The sequence below is a fragment of the Balaenoptera ricei genome, chromosome 9 (assembly GCF_028023285.1).
Source record: "Balaenoptera ricei isolate mBalRic1 chromosome 9, mBalRic1.hap2, whole genome shotgun sequence".
Taxonomy (NCBI): Eukaryota; Metazoa; Chordata; class Mammalia; order Artiodactyla; family Balaenopteridae; genus Balaenoptera; species Balaenoptera ricei.
Window position 1 is genome coordinate 21,601,312 of NC_082647.1, and position 20,119 is coordinate 21,621,430.

The 20,119-nt window shown below is 46.9% G+C and overlaps 1 protein-coding gene across 1 annotated transcript in view; it reads left to right on the forward strand.

The window, feature by feature from the left end:
- PODXL (podocalyxin like) overlaps positions 1–20,119 on the forward strand; it is a 43,902-nt gene that overhangs the window by 16,597 nt on the left and 7,186 nt on the right. The window contains exons 2-4 of the mRNA XM_059933364.1: positions 16,976–17,629; positions 18,572–18,792; positions 19,101–19,187. Of these exons, the coding sequence (XP_059789347.1) occupies positions 16,976–17,629; positions 18,572–18,792; positions 19,101–19,187 (962 nt within the window). The remainder of the gene's footprint in view (positions 1–16,975; positions 17,630–18,571; positions 18,793–19,100; positions 19,188–20,119) is intronic.

The following is a 20,119-nucleotide window of genomic DNA, read 5'->3' on the forward strand; positions in this document are numbered from 1 at the left end:
CCCAGGAGCTGGGCCTGATAACCCCCTGGGGTGCTGTTCTCCTGTCCAGAGGCACCAGGAGGGCAGAGCTGCCAGGCCCTGGGGAAGGGACAGGGCGGCTGGAGCAGGACCAGAGCCTGTGGCCACACTCGTCCGCCTGACCGCGCGGCCTGACGGGCGGCGGTGAGGGCAGGTTGGCACCCTGCCCTCCCGCAGACACTGGAGCTGGCCTTCCTGCCATTTCTCTTCTCGTTATTAACCTCCACCTTGGGTCCCTCAGTCAGCTCGAGCTGCTACAACAAAATACCACAGACGGGGTGGCCTAAACAGCAGAAGTTCCTGTCTCACAGTTCCAGGGGCTGAGAGTTCTGAGATCAGGGCGGCAGCAGGGTCGGGTTCTGGTGACCCTCTGCCATCTTCCCGTGTGTCCTCACGTGGCTGAGAGAGAGAGGAAGCTCTGGGGACTCTTCCTCTTCTTCTAAGGACACTAATCCCATCATGGGGCCCCAGCTCCTAACACTGTCACGCTGGGGGCTAGGGCTTCAACACATGAATTGGTGGGGATACAAACTTTCAGTCCGTAACTCCCCTTATGCCAGGAAAGTTGACCAGGCGCATCTTTGGGGCCCTCGGCCCAAGCAGGGGGCCGTTTGGAGAGGTATAGAGAGCAGTCCCAGAGGTCATAATCCCCGTTTTTTCAGATGTGGACCATGGCAGGCTGAAATATCCACCCCTCCCCCAGCCCAAAGATATGTACAGTAAATCCCTGAAACTGATTATCCCCTTATTTGGACAGAGGGTCTTTGCCAGTGTAACTAAGCCAAGGATCTTGAGATGACGTCATCCTGGATTATCTGGATGGGCCCTAAATTCAATGACAAGTTTCCTCATAGGAAACACAGAGAGGAGGCATCAATGTGGCCCCGGTGCCAGAGATGGGAGAGATGCTGCTGCCATCTAAGGAATGCCAACCGCCGCCAGAAGCCGGAAGAGGCAAGGAAGGGTTCCCCTTGGAGCCTCCAAATGGAGTGTAGGCCTGCCCACACTTTGATTTCAGACTTCTGGCCTCTGGAGCTGTGAGAGAATCAGTTTCTGTGGTTGTAAGTCACCCAGTTTTTGTTATGGCAGCCTGAGGACATAGGACATAGGACCCAAGGCACAGCGAGGGTCCAGGCTTTACCCAAGCCCAGGGCAGCCCTGGGAGAGCGCCGTAGCCGGCTGGTAGCGGTGACGCGAGTCGGCCTCCCTGTCCCTCTCCCCAGGCGCCCAGCCCTGACCCCTTTCCCCAGCTGCTGTCCTTTGATGCTGTCCGCCCAGGTCAGGCTCCCCCAGCCTCCCTGCCCGCACCGGTGCCTGCTTAGGACCTTTTTTGGGGGGTGGGGTGAGGGCAGCTGGCTTTCTTAAAGCCACAAGGGACAGGCATTTACAAGGGATGGGTATAGGACTAGTGAGGTACCCAGAGCAGAACCCCAGAGCAAAGAGCCTCCAAGGACAGGACCCACAGTGAGGCAGAGGGGGGTCCAGAAGGGCCTCTTGGAGGAAGGCCTGGAGTGCTCAGCTGTGCAGGAGAGAGGTAGGTGGGGAGGATGGCCAGACTCTGCTGCGGTGTGGGACTTGTACGACCCACCTGGAATGAGGGGTGCGGCTCTTTTCCTGGGAGGGAAGAGGCTCAAGAAGCAGATGTCACGTACTGGGAAAATGAGTTTCAAGGTCGGGCGGCTGATTTAATAAAACCCAAGAAGCACGGAGGTGGGGACATTACATGGGGCGGGGGGGGGGGGCATCAGATTTTTCAAAATGAAGGGAAGAGGGAGAGTGAGGGGGCTGAATGCAGGGTAAAGAGAGGACATCTGATATACTGGCCCTGGGGAAAAGTCCTGGCCAGGCCAGCAGTGGGCCTGCAGCCCCTCTCTGCTCCTAGGGCAGCCCCAGTTCCCTTGCTGACCCAGGAGTTTGGGGCCTGCATCCTTCCAAAGCTCCCCCATCCTGCCCTGCCCTACTGTAATTAATTCCCAGCTGCCATCCAGAAGCCTGGCAATAAATGGACCAGTTTGAGATGGGCAACAGGATTTGGGGGCTGAGAAGGGTGGGCCCTAGAGAGCTGGGAGGGGCTCAGATTTCCACCAGGCTGAACCTGAGGCAGCATCACCTGGCACCCTTCCCCATGACGCGTGGAACCTGCTCTCGGGAGGTAAGAGGCTCTTGAAGCGGATGTCACATGCTGGGAGAATGAGTTTCAAGGTCGGTCAGCTCTTGGAAAGGAGGTCCAGAGCAAGGCCTCTGAAGTGACTGTTGTCACAGCAAAAGCAGACTTAGCTGTGTTCACGGCATCATGCTTGGGAAAGTGCCAGTACACCCTTGGGGACCTTAGAAGTCACCTAGCCCATTTTGCAGATGTTTCGAGAGGACCAAGGACTTGGCCGAGCCCTGGGGGATTAGAGGCAGAACCAGGACTCGAAGGCTCCTCTGTGTCTCCACGCCTGCCTTTATCACACCCGTGCACAAAGACAGCATCTCATCCTGCCTGACTTCTGCCCTTTCACCGTCCACCCCCCGCCCGCCCCCCGCCCACCCCCGGCCCGAGCTTCTTGGTTCCAGCCACACTGGAGGGTGGTGAGCTGGGGGTAACCAAGGAAGAAGAGGTGGACACTGGTGTCCAGGCCTGGATGCTCCCATCTCGTGGCCTTCCTTCCACACGCCCTCTTCCTGGGGCATTCTTTAAAGAGTCTCCTTTCCCACTATGAATAGTCAAGAGTCAATCCTAAGGCTGAAAACGGCCAGGAGCAGGAGGAAGCAGGCCCTCACTGAAGGCTGAGGGCAGCGTTCTTCTCATCCCAGGGGAGAAGAGCGAAGGCACCCTTCTCCTCTCGCTCCCCTCCAGTCCCCCCACTGGAGGTCAGCGTGTGGAGGAACTGGCACCTTGCTGGTGCGGCCCCCTGCAGCAGCTCCCTTCAGCGCAGCCTGCAAGACCAGCCTCGGTCTCACCTCCTCACTGCTGCTGTCTGTTCACCTCTTCACTACCCATCACTCACTGAAGACTTTCTTTTTTTTTTAAATTTATTTATTTTATTTATTTTTGGCTGCACTGGGTCTTTGTTGCTGTGCGTGGGCTTTCTCTAGTTGCGGCGAGCGGGGGCTACTCTTCGTTGTGGTGCGCGGGCTTCTCATTGTAGTGGCTTCTCTTGTTGTGGAGCTTGGGCTCTAGGCACGTGGGCTTCAGTAGTTGTGGCACGCAGGCTCAGTAGTTGTGGCTCGTGGGCTCTAGAGCGCAGGCTCAGTTGTTGTGGCACACGGGCTTAGTTGCTCCGCGGCATGTGGGATCTTCCCGGACCAGGGCTCGAACCCATGTCCCCTGCATTGGCAGGCGGATTCTTAACCACTGCGCCACCAAGGAAGCCCACACTGAAGACTTTCACTCCTTCCTCACCATCTCGATTTCCGTCCTCATTCCTGGTGAGCTCAGTACCCATTTGGATACTAAATACCCTGGCCTCCCATTTTCTTGACCTTTTTCCATCTCTACCTCATTCAGTTATTCCCATTTCACACCCTGAACTTTATCACCCACATACCATGCACCCCCTCTGCAATCTAAGTATTTCATTCCTTGATCACTGTTTCTCCACCTTCCAATTCATTTGCTCAAGTACACCTAGACCATACTGCTTGAACTCAAGGCAGCCAGTCTAATGACCCATCACTTCACTGTTGCCTATCAGCCCCCCGTCTGTCTTTATCTGTCCTATACTTCACTATCTACCATTATAACCCCGACCTTACAAGTATCCTCACGTCTCTTGCACCCTCTCCCACCATCATAACTCACCTAGCAAAACCCTTTCCTCAGGTGAACGCTGCCTCCACTGTGCTCCCATGCCTACCGGCAAGCAGCAGAAAGGAACACTGCTAAGGTAAAATCACACACTGGCTGATTGGGTTAATTTTAAATTCATGATTTCTGGCCCAGTTTGGCACCAAATACTAATTGGCAGCCATCCTTTATCTCTCTAGTAGAGGACCGACAGCATCAGAGTCATTTGGGAACTTGTTAGAAATGCAAATTCTCATGCTCCATCCCAGACCTGCTGAATCAGAAACTTGGGCTGAGTTCGTAAATGGTGTTTTAACAAGCCCCCCAGGTGATTCTGATGCTTGCTAGAGTTTGAGAACCACTTTTCTAGTAGGCTCCCTTTCCCGTTTCCAAAATGAGTATTTCATACATTCGCCTTCCACATTACTCCTCCTCCTCTCTTATTTCATCTCTGTAGGGTATAGCTGATTTCATCTAGACTCGGCTGAGGGAACCGAGGCTGTCAAATGGAAACTTGTCTTCCCGTTACCACTGTTACCAATGTACCAATGTCGGTGTCCACCTTCTTCCTTCCAGTTTCAAAGGCAGCTGTATCCTACCGTCTCACATGGGTTGTCTCCCCCTGTATCTTAAGGAGAGGGAACAAAACAAAAGGAGCATTCTTACCAGCTCTAGCATCTCCCACCTTCGGAAAGAAAAGCAAAACTTTCTTGACTACGGCCGCTCCCTCCAGCGACTGCCATATTTCCTCTGCTTCTTTTTATAGCTAATATTTGAAAAAGTTATTTACACACACAAGCTCACTTCCCAACCGTTCACTCATCTTCTATCAGCCTGAGTTAGGCTTCCACCTGCACTGTTCCCATGGAAACTGCGAGTTGAGGTTGCTGGGAACGTCACTGTTGCCAATCTCATCATCTAGCACCATCAGCCACTCCCTCCTTGGGGGAAAGAAAAATCAGAAGGTCCTGTTGCATCTCCCTATTTCCCCCTAGAAGTAGCTGTTATCCTAAACTTAGTATTAAATTCTCTATATAATGTAAATAATGTTTTCTATGTTTCTATCTCTAAAACTATATTGTTTAGTTTTGTAGATTTTTAAACCCTGTAAATAAAACCATATAAACTTTTGGTTTTGTTTTTTTTTTAGCATTTTTTTTTTTTTTTTAATTTATTTTTGGCTGTGTTGTGTCTTCGTTTCTGTGCGAGGGCTTTCTCTAGTTGCGGCAAGTGGGGGCCACTCTTCATCGCGGCGCGCAGGCCTCTCACTGTCGCGGCCTCTCTTGCTGCGGAGCACAGGCTCCAGACGCGCAGGCTCAGTAATTGTGGCTCATGGGCCCAGTTGCTCCGCGGCATGTGGGATCTTCCCAGACCAGGGCTCGAACCCGTGTCCCCTGCATTAGCAGGCAGATTCTCAACCACTGCGCCACCAGGGAAGCCCCGGTTTTGTTTTTATTGTTCAGTATTATTTTTAGATGAATTCATGTTAATACGTGTATTATAATACATAATATGTATATTACATACATACAAATATATATAACAATATAAAACTTGTTCACTGATTTTCAGTGCTGTGTGGTATTCTAGTACGTGAATATACCATAACTTATTTATCACATCAGTTTTTTTTAAAATTAATTAATTAATTTATTTATTTTTATGGCTGTGTTGGGTCTTTGTTTCTGTGCGAGGGCCTTCTCCAGTTGCGGCAAGTGGGGGCCACTCTTCATCGCGGTGCGCGGGCCTCTCACTATCGCGGCCTCTCTTGTTGCGGAGCACAGGCTCCAGACGCGCAGGCTCAGTAGTTGTGGCTCACGGGCCTAGTTGCTCCGCGGCATGTGGGATCTTCCCAGACCAGGGCTCGAACCCGTGTCCCCTGCATTGGCAGGCAGATTCTCAACCACTGCGCCACCAGGGAAGCCTATCACATCAGTTTTAACAGACATTTGCTTGTTACCTATACTAACCCATGTATGCACACAAATCTATACATTTCTTTATATGTCTGTGTATGTGTATATTTATACACATACACACACATGAATTCATACTGATGTCTCTCTCTAATCAAGCATCACAGGGTTCATTTAGCCTCATCCCCACGCACCTTATTTATTTGTAACTTCTTTCTCCAACAGTGAGAACTCTGGCTCATGTTATTTATAATTTATTTACTTATTTGACCAACCTTAGTACACAAGTAAAGTAGATTTAAAATTGATAACCCGTACCCTTGTGAGAAACAAATTTACCACTTGGAGTACACTGTTTATTATATAGAGTTCTTTTTTTGTTGTTACCCTTACAGTATCCAGTCAGAAAACTCTTTTCCAGTTACTTTGGTCAACTTCTTTCCCCCACCCCTCCAGTGAGGTATGTTATACATTTGTAACATAGTTTATTTTCATAGTCCCTGTTACATCCTGGGATTTTTCTGAACATCTCAGTTTTTTTTTTTTATTTCTAAGTTTGCAAAAAATAAAGTTAATTCTTTGGTGGGGGGGTACTGTGGGTTTCAACAAACGCGGGGTCTTGTATCCATCACCCCAGCACCGTATATAACAGTTCCATTGTCCTAAAAGTCAATTCCTCCTCCTTCCCTCAACCCCTGGTAACCACTGATCTGTTTTCTATCCCTATAGTTTTGCCTTTTCCATAAAATCATATAAATGAAATAAAATACTATGTATAGCCTTCTGGCTTTTTTCACCTAAAATCTCTTTAAGATTCATCCATGTTACATGAATCAGTAGTTCATTCCTTTTTATTTCTTAGTCACTGTATGGATATATAACAGTTTGTTTATCCGTTCACTTGTTGAAGGATATCTTGGTTGTTTTCAGTTTTTGGTGATTATGAATAAAGCTGCTATAGACATTTGCATATCGGTTTTTGTATGACCACAAGTTTTCAGTTGTTTTGGGTAAATATACAAGAATGGAATTATTGGATTATATGGTATTGTAATGCTTAACTTTAAACTGCTAAACTGTTTTCCAAAGTAAAGTGACTGTACTCTTTTGCATTCCCACTAGCAATGTATGAGAGTTTGTTTAGCATTTGCTATTGCAGGTGGTTTTGGGCCATTGTAATAGATGGGTATTGATATTGCATTGTAGCTTTAATTTGCATTTGCCTAATGACTAAAGATGTTGAGTATCTTTTCACATACTTTTTAGCCATCTGTATATTTTCTTTGGCAATTCTTCCTTGTAGATCTTTTGCCTATTTTAACAAATTGGGTTATCTTTTTCTGTTTTTTTTTTAAAAATTATTTATCTATTTATTTATTCATTTATGGCTGTGCTGGGTCCCCGCCTCCGCGCGAGGGCCCTCCCCAGGCGCGGCAAGCGGGGGCCACCCCCCACCGCGGCGCGTAGGCCTCCCACCATCGCGGCCCCTCCCGCTGCAGAGCACAGGCTCCAGACGCGCAGGCCCAGGCCCAGCAACCGTGGCCCACGGGCCCAGCCGCCCCGCAGCACGCGGGATCCTCCCAGACCAGGGCCCGAACCCGCGCCCCCCGCACCAGCAGGCGGACTCCCAACCACTGCGCCACCAGGGAAGCCCCTGGGTTATCTTTTTATTGTTGTTTTAAGAAATGTTTTTCCCTCCTTAATGAGCTGGCTAGAATTTCTAGTACAATGTTCAATAGGAGTGGTGAGAGAGGACATCCTTGCTGTGTTCTCAAAATTAATGGCAACACATTCAATCTCTATTACGTATGATGTTAGCTGTAGGTTTATTTGGAGATATCATTTATTAGGTTAGGAAAATTCCCTCTATTCCAAGTTTGCTGAGAACATTTTTTAAATCATGAATGAATGATGAATTTTGTCAAGTGAGTTTTCTGCATATATTGAGATGATTGTATGTTTTTTCTTATTTCACTGTTAAGATGAATTGCATCGATTGATTTTCAAATACAGAACTAGCCATAAGATGAACCTCACTTGATCATGATGTATTACTCTTTTTTATATTTTATATATATATATTTCATTAGTCATTAAGGAAATGCAAATTAAACCACAGTGAGATACTTCATGCCCACTAAATAACTGTAATGAAAGAGACAATAACACTTGTTGGTGAGGATGTAGAGAAATTGGAAGCCTTATACACTGCTGGTGGGCATGTAATATGGTACAGCTGCTTTGGAAAACAGTTTGGCAATTAATTCCTCAAAATGCTAAATACAGAGTTACCATGTGACCCAGAAATTCCACTCCTAGGTATATACTCAAGAAAAATGAAAGCTATCCACACAAAAACTTGTACACAGGTGTTCATAGCAGCACTATTTATAATAGTTAAAAAGTGGAAACAGCCTGAATGTTCATCAGCTGGATGTGTGTGTAAAGAAAATGTGGTCTATCCCTACAATAGAATATCATTCAGCAATAAAAAGAAATAAAGAACTGACACGTGCCACAACATGAATGAACCCTTAAAAATATTTAAATTAAGTGAAAGAAGCCACACATTGTATGATTCCATTTATGTGAAATGTCCAGAATAGGCAAAATCCGTATCGCGACAGAGATTAGATCAGTGGTTGCCTAAAGCATGGCTTTTCTTCTGCTGCGTCTTCATTGTGAGGATTTGTGTTAATCTAGCCAAGAGCTGGTCAGGGTTTAAAACTTGATGCTGCACCGGGGGCTGCAGATTTCTCAGCTGAGACCTTTGTGTCCCTGCTTGCCTGTGGGTCTTGCCTTTCTGCTGCTCCCAGTGAGCCAGTCTTTGGCAGCCGCTACCCCCAGCTATATTCCACTTATTTTTCCTTCACACTTGCTAGCATTTTGAGTTAAAGGCAGGGTAGAAGGACATTCTCTGATGTTTTGCACAGGCACTGGAACCTGGGGCTTGGGGGTGTGGCCTTCGCTAGTGTTTCTGTCTCTTTTCTAGAAGTTACGCTGGACTTAGCGCATATTCCTGCCCTCTGCCAGGGGTAAAGAGCTTTTTTATTTGTCTCTTCCCTTTCCCAGCTGCAATGGATTTCCACCACTTCCTTCAGGCTATCCTTTTTTACTTTTCTCCTGCAGCTGAATGCTTTTGTTTCCTAGCAGAAGTAGGGGAGATGGATCTAGGCAACATTTCACTGCTGTTTCATTGGTGGCTGTCGTTTTCCTTCCTCAGCTGTGGTGGGGTTTCTACCGGTGCCCTCAGGCTATGGATTTTGTTGACTTCCACTGAAAAGTCAGGCTTTTTTTCCAGGGGAGATGAGGCTATGTAGAGTTTCAGCAGTCACTGCTGTTTCCTTCCCCCAGCCAGCCCCACGGGGGAAACTTTCTCAAGGCTCTCCCCAGGCATCCTTAGGAACCACAGGTGGGGTTCCTGGGGGGAAAGGTCTACACAAGGGTCTGAACCTTTCAATTTCCGCAGTTTTCAGGTCTCCACGCTTTCACATTAGCCCATGCTCAGCCTTTAGCAATTCACTGAACATTTTAACTTTAATCTTCTTACCGAACTCTGTCCCATGTAAGCAAATGCTTGAGTCCAGTTTCTCCTTGTGGTTGACTGTCTCCAGTTTTCAGGCGAGTTGTTTGCTCATGACCTCAGTTCTCCAGTGGGTTCAAGAAAAGTCATCGATTTTCCGTTTCTCCAGCTTTTTTCTTGCTGTGAGGGTAGGACATATATTCTTTCCAGCTCTTTATTCCCATTGGCTGAAACTAGAAGTCCTATGGTTTCTTTTGATAAACATATTCTTAATTTTGATGGAACCAAATCTATCAGTCTTTTTCTTTGGTTTGTACTTTTCATGTTTTGTTGATTGACAATTGCATATGAACTGATTTTTTTTTCTTTTTTTTTTTTTTTTTGGCTGCGTTGGGTCTTCGTTGCTGCGTGCGGGCTTTCTCTAGTTGCAGCGAGCGGGGGGCTTCTCATCGCGGTGCCTTCCCTTGCTGCGGAGCGCGGGCTCCAGTAGTTGCAGCACACGGGCTTCAGTAGTTGTGGCTCGCGGGCTCTAGAGCGCAGGCTTAGTAGTTGTGGCGCACGGGCTTAGCTGCTCTGTGGCATGTGGGATCTTCCCGGATCAGGGATCGAACCCGTGTCCCCTACGTTGGCAGGCGGATTCTTAACCACTTCGCTGCCAGGGAAGTCCCGAACTAATTCTTTTTACAGACACATATTACGGCAGAACAGACTATGCTATATAGAAAGTTCATGTAAAGCTAGAATTATTTGATCCTTGAATCCATGTTTGGATTTTCTTTATGAGAAAAGTATTAACGACTAATTCAATTTCTTTATATGAATGTGGGACAAATTATTATTTCTATTTCTTCTTGAGTCACTCTGTTAAGTTGTATTTTCTTAGGAATTTGTCCATCTCATCAGCTTCAAATTTATTAGCATTTGCTCATATGGCCTATGTTATAAATATCTGTTATTGTTTTTATACCTCATATTTTACATTTATGCCTTCTGGGTTGTTTTTCCCTTTGGTCATCCTCATTTAAGGCTTTACTATTTTATTAGCCTTTTTGAAATATCAATTTTTGTCTTTGTTGATATTTGCTATTGTCCTTTGGTTTCTATTTCATTGATTTCTGCTTTTATCTTTATTATTTCATTCCTCCTATTTTTCTTTGGGTTTATTTCGCAGCTTTCCATTATCAAATTGAAGAGTATATAGAGAACCAGATCTGAGCAGATCCTAAAGAGAGATGCATGTCAATTGCAATGTGGCTCACACCCTCAGCACACCTATTCACACCACACCACCACCTTCCAGCCAGCTCATACCTAAAGGGCTTCAAGTGAGTTAGTTCTCTGTGATCTGTTGTCTGAGGAATGAAAAAGCCAAGTTATGTTCATGTATATAACATGCTGGAGCCAGGCCAGAGTGGACTGCTGTGGGATAATAGCCCTTTTTAGGGGGAGACCCTGAAGGATAGTATAGAAAGAAAGTTCTTCCAATGAGCAGAACTTGAATAGTACCTTTCATGGTCTTCTTTGTGTGTGTGTGGCGGGGGAAGGTGAGCTACACAGAGGTGAGGCTCTGACCAGATTCTTAGGCAGTAGCTAATGATTTTTAGGAACTTAGAAGAAACAGGAATGAAGAATCAGTGCAAGGAATTTTATGGAAGAGGCATGTGGATGAGCTTCTTGGGATGATCTGGAGTATGAGAATTTTTGTCTCACTCTCATTAATCAGGTGGACAAGATGACCCATTGTGCCCATCAGTTAGTTTCTCTCTCCCTCCACCTAGTGACTGCTCTGTGGGCTCATGAGCAAGTGGCCATGGTGTAGGCAGGGAGCTAAAACAGACACATTCTGGGTTTGAATGTGTTTTCTCAGCTGCCCTGATCTGTCAGCAACTCTACTCATGGACTTATATAGAATGCCTTCTTCACCATGATGATATTCCACAGAGCACAGGGCTGCACCAAGGAACTCACTCGAAGGCAGAATAAATAGAGCATTAACCTTAAAAGATTTACGCATCTTACTGTGATGCCTACATGCCGCTACATAATGAGGCAGGGAGGAAGATGGACAGAACCTAGCGATTCCCTGTGGTGCCTCCTACTACTCTTATGTCCAGTTGTAAAAGTAGATGCAAGGACCTCTCACTGACAGCATCCCTAAGGCCTCAGATCTCTCAGAAATGAAATCCAATATCCAGGACTAATGGTGTCAGTGGTGCAAAGTGAAGCAACCCTTGCTCATTGGTGGTGGAAACGATGTACTCATCAGAGGGGTTCAGGAGAAGGGTTCTGGGTGCTGTTTCTGACTTAAACCTGATTCTCTAGCCATCTCAAGTGATTTTACTAGCTACCTGATTATCTTTTTAATAAATTCACTTCCTGTTTAAAGCAGAGAGGATTGATTTCTAGTATTTGACAAGAAGAACCCTCGTTTTTATAGTGGAACAAGTGGAGGCGGGGGAGCAGATTAGGAGGTTGAATTGTGTCCTTCTCACAAGACATGTTCCAGTCTTAATCCCCAATACCTGGTACTTGTGGATGTGACCTTATTTGGAAATAGGGTCTTTGCAGATGTAATCAAGTTAAGATGAGATCATACTGGATTAGGGTGGGCCCTCAGTCCAAGGACTAGTGTCCTCATAAGAGAAGAGACACGGAGACACACAGGGAAGAAGGCCATGTGATGATGGAGCCAGAGACTGCAGTGATTATAACTACAAGCCAAGGAACACTATGATTGCTAGGAAGAAGCAAAGAAAAATTCTTCCTTAGTACCTTCAGAGGGAGTATTCTTCTGCAAATTTCAGATTTCTAGCCTCTAGAACCATGAGAGAATAATACATTTATGTTGTTTGAAGCTACACAGTCTGTGGTCATCTGTTATAGCCACCTTGGGAAACTAATACACACTTCATTCAAGGTACCCTGAGTCTGTGAAAAGATTTGGTCCTGGGAATTGGATGAGTGGCTGGCTGTGTTCTCTACTGTGGCGATTCAGCCCAGGTCTCAGTTTGCCGGGCTTATGGGTAGGGCTTCAGTGGACCACCCATCAATTTTGATCCTAAAAAACACATGATTATTAGCCAGTGTCCAGAATTACCCTCGTTAGACTATTTGATTACCATGCTGCTCCTGCTGCCTAGGGTATCGCACCCACCTTTTTTCCTGGAAACGGAATTCTGCTCATGCCCTACTACCCAACGAACCTGCTGTCCATTCCCCCTGAAATCGGCAGCATCTCTTACCAGCACACCTGGCTGATGAAGAACAGCCAGAACAGTCTCTTAGAACACGCTCCTAGTCCCCTCAACAACATGCCAAATAATCCAAAATAAGATGCACTATTATTTTATGAACCACTTGGGGGAAAAAAAAAACACTGTCAAAATGTGACTTATGATAATTTATAATACATCCTCATCTCAGAGACCTGAAAAGATGTGCATCTTAGAACTCCTGAAATATAGTATTTCTCAAAGCCTTGGTGAAGGGAGTGTCATTTGAGCTTTCTTTCTTTCTTTTTTTTTTTTTAATAAATTTATTTATTTATTTATTTTTGGCTGTGTTGGGTCTTCGTTGCTGCATGCGGGCTTCCTCTAGTTGCAGTGAGTGGGGGCTACTCTTCGTTGTGGTACACAGGCTTCTCATTGTGGTGGCTTCTCTTGTTGCGGAGCGCGGGCTCTAGAGCACGGGCTCAGTAGTTGTGGCACATGGGCTTAGTTGCTCTGTGGCATGTGGGATCTTCCCGGACCAGGGCTCGAACCCGTGTCCCCTGCATTAGCAGGTGGATTCTTAACCACTGCGCCACCAGGGAAGTCCCTGAGCTTTCTTAAGGAACAAAGAGTGTGAACAAGCAGACCGTACGTGATAAACCACTCGGACACTTCTATCTCTCTAAGACTTTGGATTTCTTCCAAGGAATTTCTGGCAACTTAACTTTATTTAATATGTGGACTACCACTGAGTCCAGGTTTCAGTCAACCAACTGAGAAAACAATTAGAACGACTTCTAGCTGCTTGAGTCAGCATATTGATCCAAATCCCTGGTATGCATACCCATATTGATAAATTCAACCTGATAGAAAACTATGATTATCTCTCTTTGATCTAGCACCCTCATATTCTGTTAACCATACATATTTGCTAGAGTTTTTGCAGATATTTTTTAGGGTGGAAGCCTTCTTCTGGGTCAGACTCAATTGTATTTGTCCTCGTGGGCATCTGACTGTTATTACAGGTTTGAAAAAAATGAAGAGTGGTGGAGGTGATGAAGGGAAGGGATATGGCTTTCTGTGTCACCGAGCTCCAGTGAGGTTATTGAGAGTTTTCAAGCAAGGTGGGAACTGTGTCATCAGACAGGAGAAGAGTGGTTGAGTCTTCCGACAAGCGAGTTCCATTGCAGATTGAGCTTTATCGATACTCTGACTCATCTGCACCCTCTCATATGTAACCGCTACACTTCTCAAGGTCCTATTTTCAAATAAGAGACCTGGTGAGGCTATGAATTACACTAACGCTTTAATTTGGCAACTCCTGGGATCAAACCTGTAAGTTTGTCTTTTGGTCTTCTCAGCATTTTAGCTGCAAGCAATAAGAGATTCCTTTACTGTAGCCTTAGAAAATCTCTGATTTTCCAGTCTCTGCTTTGATAGGAGGGTTGAGGAATTAGAATTTGTTATTGTCTCCCTTTAAGCCAGTAGTTTTCACTGGTAGTGATTCTTGTCTCCCTCAGGGGGACATTTGGCAATATCTGGAGACATTTTTGGTTGTCACAACTGGGAGGCATGTATGTGTCTTACTTGCATCTAGTGGATAGAGACCAGGGGTGTTGTTAAACGTCCCGTAATGCATAGGACAATCTCCCGTAACAAAGAAGTATCCAGCCCAAAATGTCAGCAGTTTTGGGGTTGAGAAACCCCGTTTTCAGCTCTTCGCCATATTAAGAAGTAACCACCCCACCCAACCTCCCTTGCTGATATTCCCCTCTGCAATCTCATTTTTTACCAGAAAGATACTCTGACATGATCAGTTATAAGAAGCACCATTATTTTATGAACTACTAAGAAGGAAAAACCACCATCAAATTGATTTTTAACACACGTCCTTTTCTGTGTGCTCTTCATATTCTTCTATGGCAGTAGCCACTCAGTCCTGCCAAAGCCACTTTATGGGCGCTTCATTCTAGATGGTAGGTGCTACTGTGACTGCTTCTCCATGAGATGCTGTAGGATAGTAAAGTCATTTCCCTTCATACTTGCAGAATTCCAGTTACCTTTTTTTATTTTTATTTTTTTTTATTTTTTATTTTTTATTTTTTTCAGTTACCTTTAAAAAAAAATATTTATTTATTTATTTATTTTTGGCTGCGTTGGGTCTTCGTTTCTGTGCGAGGGCTTTCTCTAGTTGCGGCGAGCGGGGGCCACTCTTCATCGCGGTGTGCGGGCCTCTCACTGTCGCGGCCTCTCTTGTTGCGGAGCACAGGCTCCAGACGCGCAGGCTCAGTAGTTGTGGCTCATGGGCCCAGTTGCTCCGCGGCATGGGGGATCTTCCCAGACCAGGGCTCGAACCCGTGTCCCCTGCATTGGCAGGCAGATTCTCAACCACTGCGCCACCAGGGAAGCCCCTTCCAGTTACCTTTAACTGCAATAAGGTCCAATAACTAACCCTCGAATTTCTGTTGCCTTCAATCATGCCTGATTCTCATTAGCAAAATGTGTGTGTGTGTGTGTGTGTGTGTGTGTGTGTGCGCATGCACACACATGTGAAAGATATTGGGACACTGTCTAGCTTATGGAGGAGCTGGGATTGCTGAAGTCCACGTTTAGGGCTACCTTTAATATCATCCGAGTCAGGCTTATGGAACTTGTGTGAAGAGGCCAGTGCTGCTCACCAATGCCAAGCTCCAGGTGCTGTAGCTTTGGCTGTGGACACTCGCTCTCACATCACCTCCACGGCTGCTCACTCGTGAGCGTGGTTCCACTGCTCCTGCCTCAGCGTTCCCCATAGTCTGCTGCCTCTTCACTCACTGGCTGGGGTGGAGGTGTCTCATTCACGGCAGCTTAGTGCATGCTTGTGCTCCGGTCACAAGGGAGGCTGGCATTTTCAGCATCTATAATGAGGCAAATCCTGCTTCCATCAGACTTGCTGTGTGGGGAATTCCCCAAGCATAGAACGATGTTACAGATTCTGATTGGCTACGAAGAATGGCCAAAGTCCCCTACGCCGATTCCCACCATTCTCTCCCTTCTGCTCGAAACAGAAAGCCAGGAATTATCCTGGCTTCTCCTCTTCCCCTCCCTTAGTACATCAGCAAGTAGTTGATTCTACCTCCAAAATATAGTCTTGAATCCATCCTCTTTATGGCTCTTGTGTCAATGACTTAATACAGCTGACTATTATCCACTTCATCTGGATTACTGTAACAGCCTCTTTTCTTCCCATCTCCATATCCATGTTCCCCAAAGCAGCAAGAGTATGTTTCTTCGTAAATCACCCTATAAAACTTGTTTGCTTTAAAGCCTTCAGTGGCTTCAGTGGCTTTTTTTTTTTTTCCCCCACTTAAAATAAAATCCCCTGTCCTTATTTCGGTCTAAGGAGGGTGATCTTTTGTCTCGTTTTACATAGGATACAATTTTTAAGAGCGCTTCCTTTTTATTCTCAAAAGGGTATGGTTTAGACAGCACGTTAGTGTCAGTTTACCTATGAGGCCCTGAGTTTTCTGAGCCCTGCTCCTTCCCCCCATCACTCACTGAACTGCTCTCAGACTTGTCTTCTCTGAGGTCTTGTCCCTCCTTTGGGGACTTGCAGGTTCTTTCCTTCTTCCTGGTACACTTTTCCTCACATTCTTCACACAGCTCTCACCTCGTTGTCCTTCAAGTCTTAGCTAAGTGGTCATCTCTGAGAAGTCCTTCCTTACCTCTCTCTCTAACAGCCCTCTCCCCCTGTTCTCTGTATCATTTCCTTCTTCATTTCCTCCATAGAGTCACCAGAATTTGACATTGAGTTGTCTGTCTATTGTTTAATCTCTGTCTCTCGCACTAGAATGTAAGCTCCCTGAGGGTATGGATTACATGTGTTTTACCGTTGTATCGCAGGGCCCGAACCTGTCACTTAATGGTTCCTTCAATCAGTCAATAAAAGGCCTTCCTTCCCCGACCCCTTGACAAGGTTTGAGCTCCCATGCTAGACACAGTCAGGGCGCTGTGTACTTTTCTTCCTCAGCGCGTCTCACAGTTGTACTTAAATGGTAATTTGTGTAATTTCACTTTACCAGTTTCTCCTTCTAGATACATGTCCAGGGGAACAGAGGCATGTTCCTCTTGCCATGCTGAGAACAGGGCACTTCAGTACGCGTGGGTCTGTTGAGTCTTCTGCAAGCTCATGGGTCTGGGAGAAGGAGGTGATGATGGTTCTCTGCTGGGGTAGGGAAGCCTTGAAGGGCGAGTGCCTGGGGCCGGATGGGAGAGCAGAGCATTCAGTGCAGGCTCCCACACGCAGCCGGACTAGCTGCTTAGTCTTTCTCTTGAGCGGAATTTCCCTTGACTTCCTCTGCTTCCCTCTCAGTCTCCCTCTTAGAGGCTTCTTGAACCCCAGAAAAATCTGGGCACATCAAGGACCCAGACCCTTCAGCCAAGACAAATGGCAGCGATGGGAGCAAGGCCTCTGGATCCTGGGGAAGAGTTGGAGAAACGGGGAGAGAAAGACTTCCAGCTAATACCCTAGTTGATTCTGTGTTGTCTTTGTAAACAGAAGTCAAGCCTGTTGGTGAAACAGCTGCTGAAGAAAGCAAGCCAGACACACTTCCACCATCCAGTGCTCAAAGCACAGTCAAACAAAGCACAGTCCCACCATCCACCGATAAAAGTGTGACTGCATTGGAGACCAAGGGAAGCACACCCACAACGCCTAACACCTCAAGGGCAGTGCCACCCTCAGCCCAGCAAAGCACAACTGCAGCAGCCAGTGGCAAAGATGAGAAACCAGCCACAGGCAACTCTGCTGTAACTACTAAAGACTCAAAGGATTCTACAACCACACCAACCACTGTCTCGACAAAGCCTGAAACCACAAGCAGCCAGAGTGGAATTAAAAGCAATTCAGCTAAATCTGGAACCCAGAGTAGCCACAGTGTGACCACAAGCAGTGTGATCACTAAGGAAGGAAATCAGGCAGCCTCTGACCTTCCAAATCTGGGTACCACCTCAGTCATCACGCCTGCTCTTGCTTCCTTGCCCACCCCAGCAAGCACTCACCAGCCTAGCACGGTCCCTGTGACTTCGGTCCCTGTGACTTTGGAGCCCACAGGGAGCTCCTCCGAGGGACCAAACAAAATTACAGCAGCTACAAGTTTAGGCACAATGGCGGGCCCCACCTTCACGACGCAGGGGACGCTGACCACACTAAGTAAGTAATGCCTTTCTTTTTTCAAGCAAAAAGAAACTTTCAAATGCTTATGTTCTGTACAGTCGCTGGAGGTTCATGCATATTCATATTCATGAATATGCGCCACCTTCACTCAGCCGGTTTCCCGTTTCGGTGATGAGCACTGGCCAGTGGCCGGCAGAGCTGTGTGTTCTGATGAGAGCTCAGGGTTCTGACCTGCCTAGTGGAGCATTTACTTTTTTTTTTCTTAAGTGCTGGTCTTAATCCGGTAAATTAATTTCAAAACTCTCTGATGGATCGTGAGCCTCAAGATCATGACCCAGGTCAGATCTATTGAATCAGAATTTCTAGGCGTGAACCTGAGCATCTGCGTTTTGAGGGAACCTCCACCCCCCACCCCCGCAGGTAATTTGGGTGTGTGGTGAAGTAACTAGATAGCCACACCACAAGAGCGCGGTCGCCTCCTGTGTAAGAGCCGGGGCTCTGAGTTGGATAAACCTGGATGCCAGTCCCTGCTCTGCCACTTGTTAGCGTGTGACGTTGGGCAATTCATCGAGTTCCTCTGAGACTCAGTTTCCTTGTTTATAGAATAGGGATAATTACAGTACCTTCCTCATAGAGTTGTTGTGAGGATTGAAAAAGAAAGTACCTTTGAAGCACTTAGGAGCCTCACAGAAGTAAGTACTCAGTTAACGTTAGCTTTGCCGCTGGCATTGTCACTGCTGTTGATACTTCTGTCGGGTTCCTACACTGGCTCATCCAATCTGCTCATCCTGTAATAGGTTACGGGAATTGACTTCATCTGCCTGCCTCTTCCTCCTCATAGCCTGCCTCCTTCTGCTTGTGGTCTAGATGGGGGGATAAGACCAAAGAACCTCAGAAAACTAGGAACAAGAAAGCCTATCTTTTTGTGTTAAAGGTACCACTCACCTTTTCTCATAAACTTTGTTTTCCCAATTATAGCACCATGGGTTACCTCGCAAGGAACTCAGCACACCTCCAGCAAGACGCCAGCTGTCACTGGCACCTCTGGGGCTCTGCAGCCTACAGGCTCTTCATCGGGACCTGGGACCACATCTCCTGCCAGGGGACCCACAAGCTCCATCACTCATTTGGAGTCAACTGCCCCCCAAGGCTCCAGTATCCCTTCTCCCACCTCAGTAATTCCAGCAGGTGTGGGACAGGTGAGAGAGCCCAGAGTCGGAGAGAAGGGACTCCAGGAAGAGCATTTCTACTCTTCCCTTCCCAGGGCGCCTGGGGGGGCGCTGTGAGGAGCCATCATCATTCACTCACCCTCTCTGGCTTTGCTGGACTCTGGCTTAGACGGTAGGATAGCCAGTAACACACCTGGCTCTCAAACTCCAGCCAGCCACACTCCCAGCTTGCCCCCAACTCCTTATTTGATGTCACCCACCCAAGGGAGGGAGGGAGAAGGCAAAGACAAGACCTCGTCAGGCTCAGCCTGACCCTTAATCCCAGTGGCTTCTTCCAGATACAGTGCGATTCTCCCGAAAAGCTGAATGAGAAGATGCTCGTCCTGAACATCTCGAAAACTGATGTCTCGAAAACCAACATCTGCGTGAGTACCTTGCTCATCTGAGCCCCACTCTGATCTACGTCCCCAAAATGCGGTTTAGCAGCAGGGTCACGGAAGGTGGAAGGGAATGAAGTGTTCCTTCTAGAAAGGAGCAGAGAAATGTTTTCATTTTCCTGCTCTTGTTTTTTCCTAGTAGGACAGGACGTGGTCCCTTCCCATCTTATGGAGGGTCAGAGCCAGATTCAGACTTCTCTAAGGGAAGCCCCGCCCTCAGGGCTGCTGCAGGGCCAGGAATCTGGGCTTTCACTTCTGAGAGTCTGGAGACCCCAATCCTGGTTCCTGTTTGCTTCTAGTTCAGGATGTGACTTTGTTAAGTCGATCTCTTTGGGCTTCAGAGGCCTCAATGGAAAATGAGAGGCTTAGTCTGCCTAACTCTCCCTCTTCTAATAGTCTGTGGTTTTATATTTCCTGGTCCATGTGTTATCTGATGGCCACCCTCTAACCTAGGGGAGCTGTTGCCCACAGTTGTCCTTCCCCTCAGGGGGGGTTGTTTGTGTATTGTTTGCGGGAGATGATGTCAGCATGTGTGTAAGTTTGCATGTGTAGCAGTGTGTCCACTGCCTTCAGACTGCCAGTCTCCCTAGGATTAAGGGCTTTAGTCTGGGGATGTCTGCTGCAGAGCTTACTCAGTCAGTAGCTGAGGTCTGAGTGAGTGCTGGTCATGGATGGCTCACTGCTGCCCTCTCCTGGTCAGTGGCTATTTTGGCAAACACCCCTGGGAACTAGAATAGGATGGAAAACTTGAGTTTACAGTACTCTTATACCACCTATTTTCTGCAGTTGTTTCCTTTTGGGTGTCCATTTTGCTGGAATTTTCCAAGTGAACTATAGAAGAGCTGGAGTTTTAAAAGGGAGCAGTGTTCCCCTAGGGTTGGGCTTATTGGACAAGGCAAGAATCACACTGATGCTTGCTC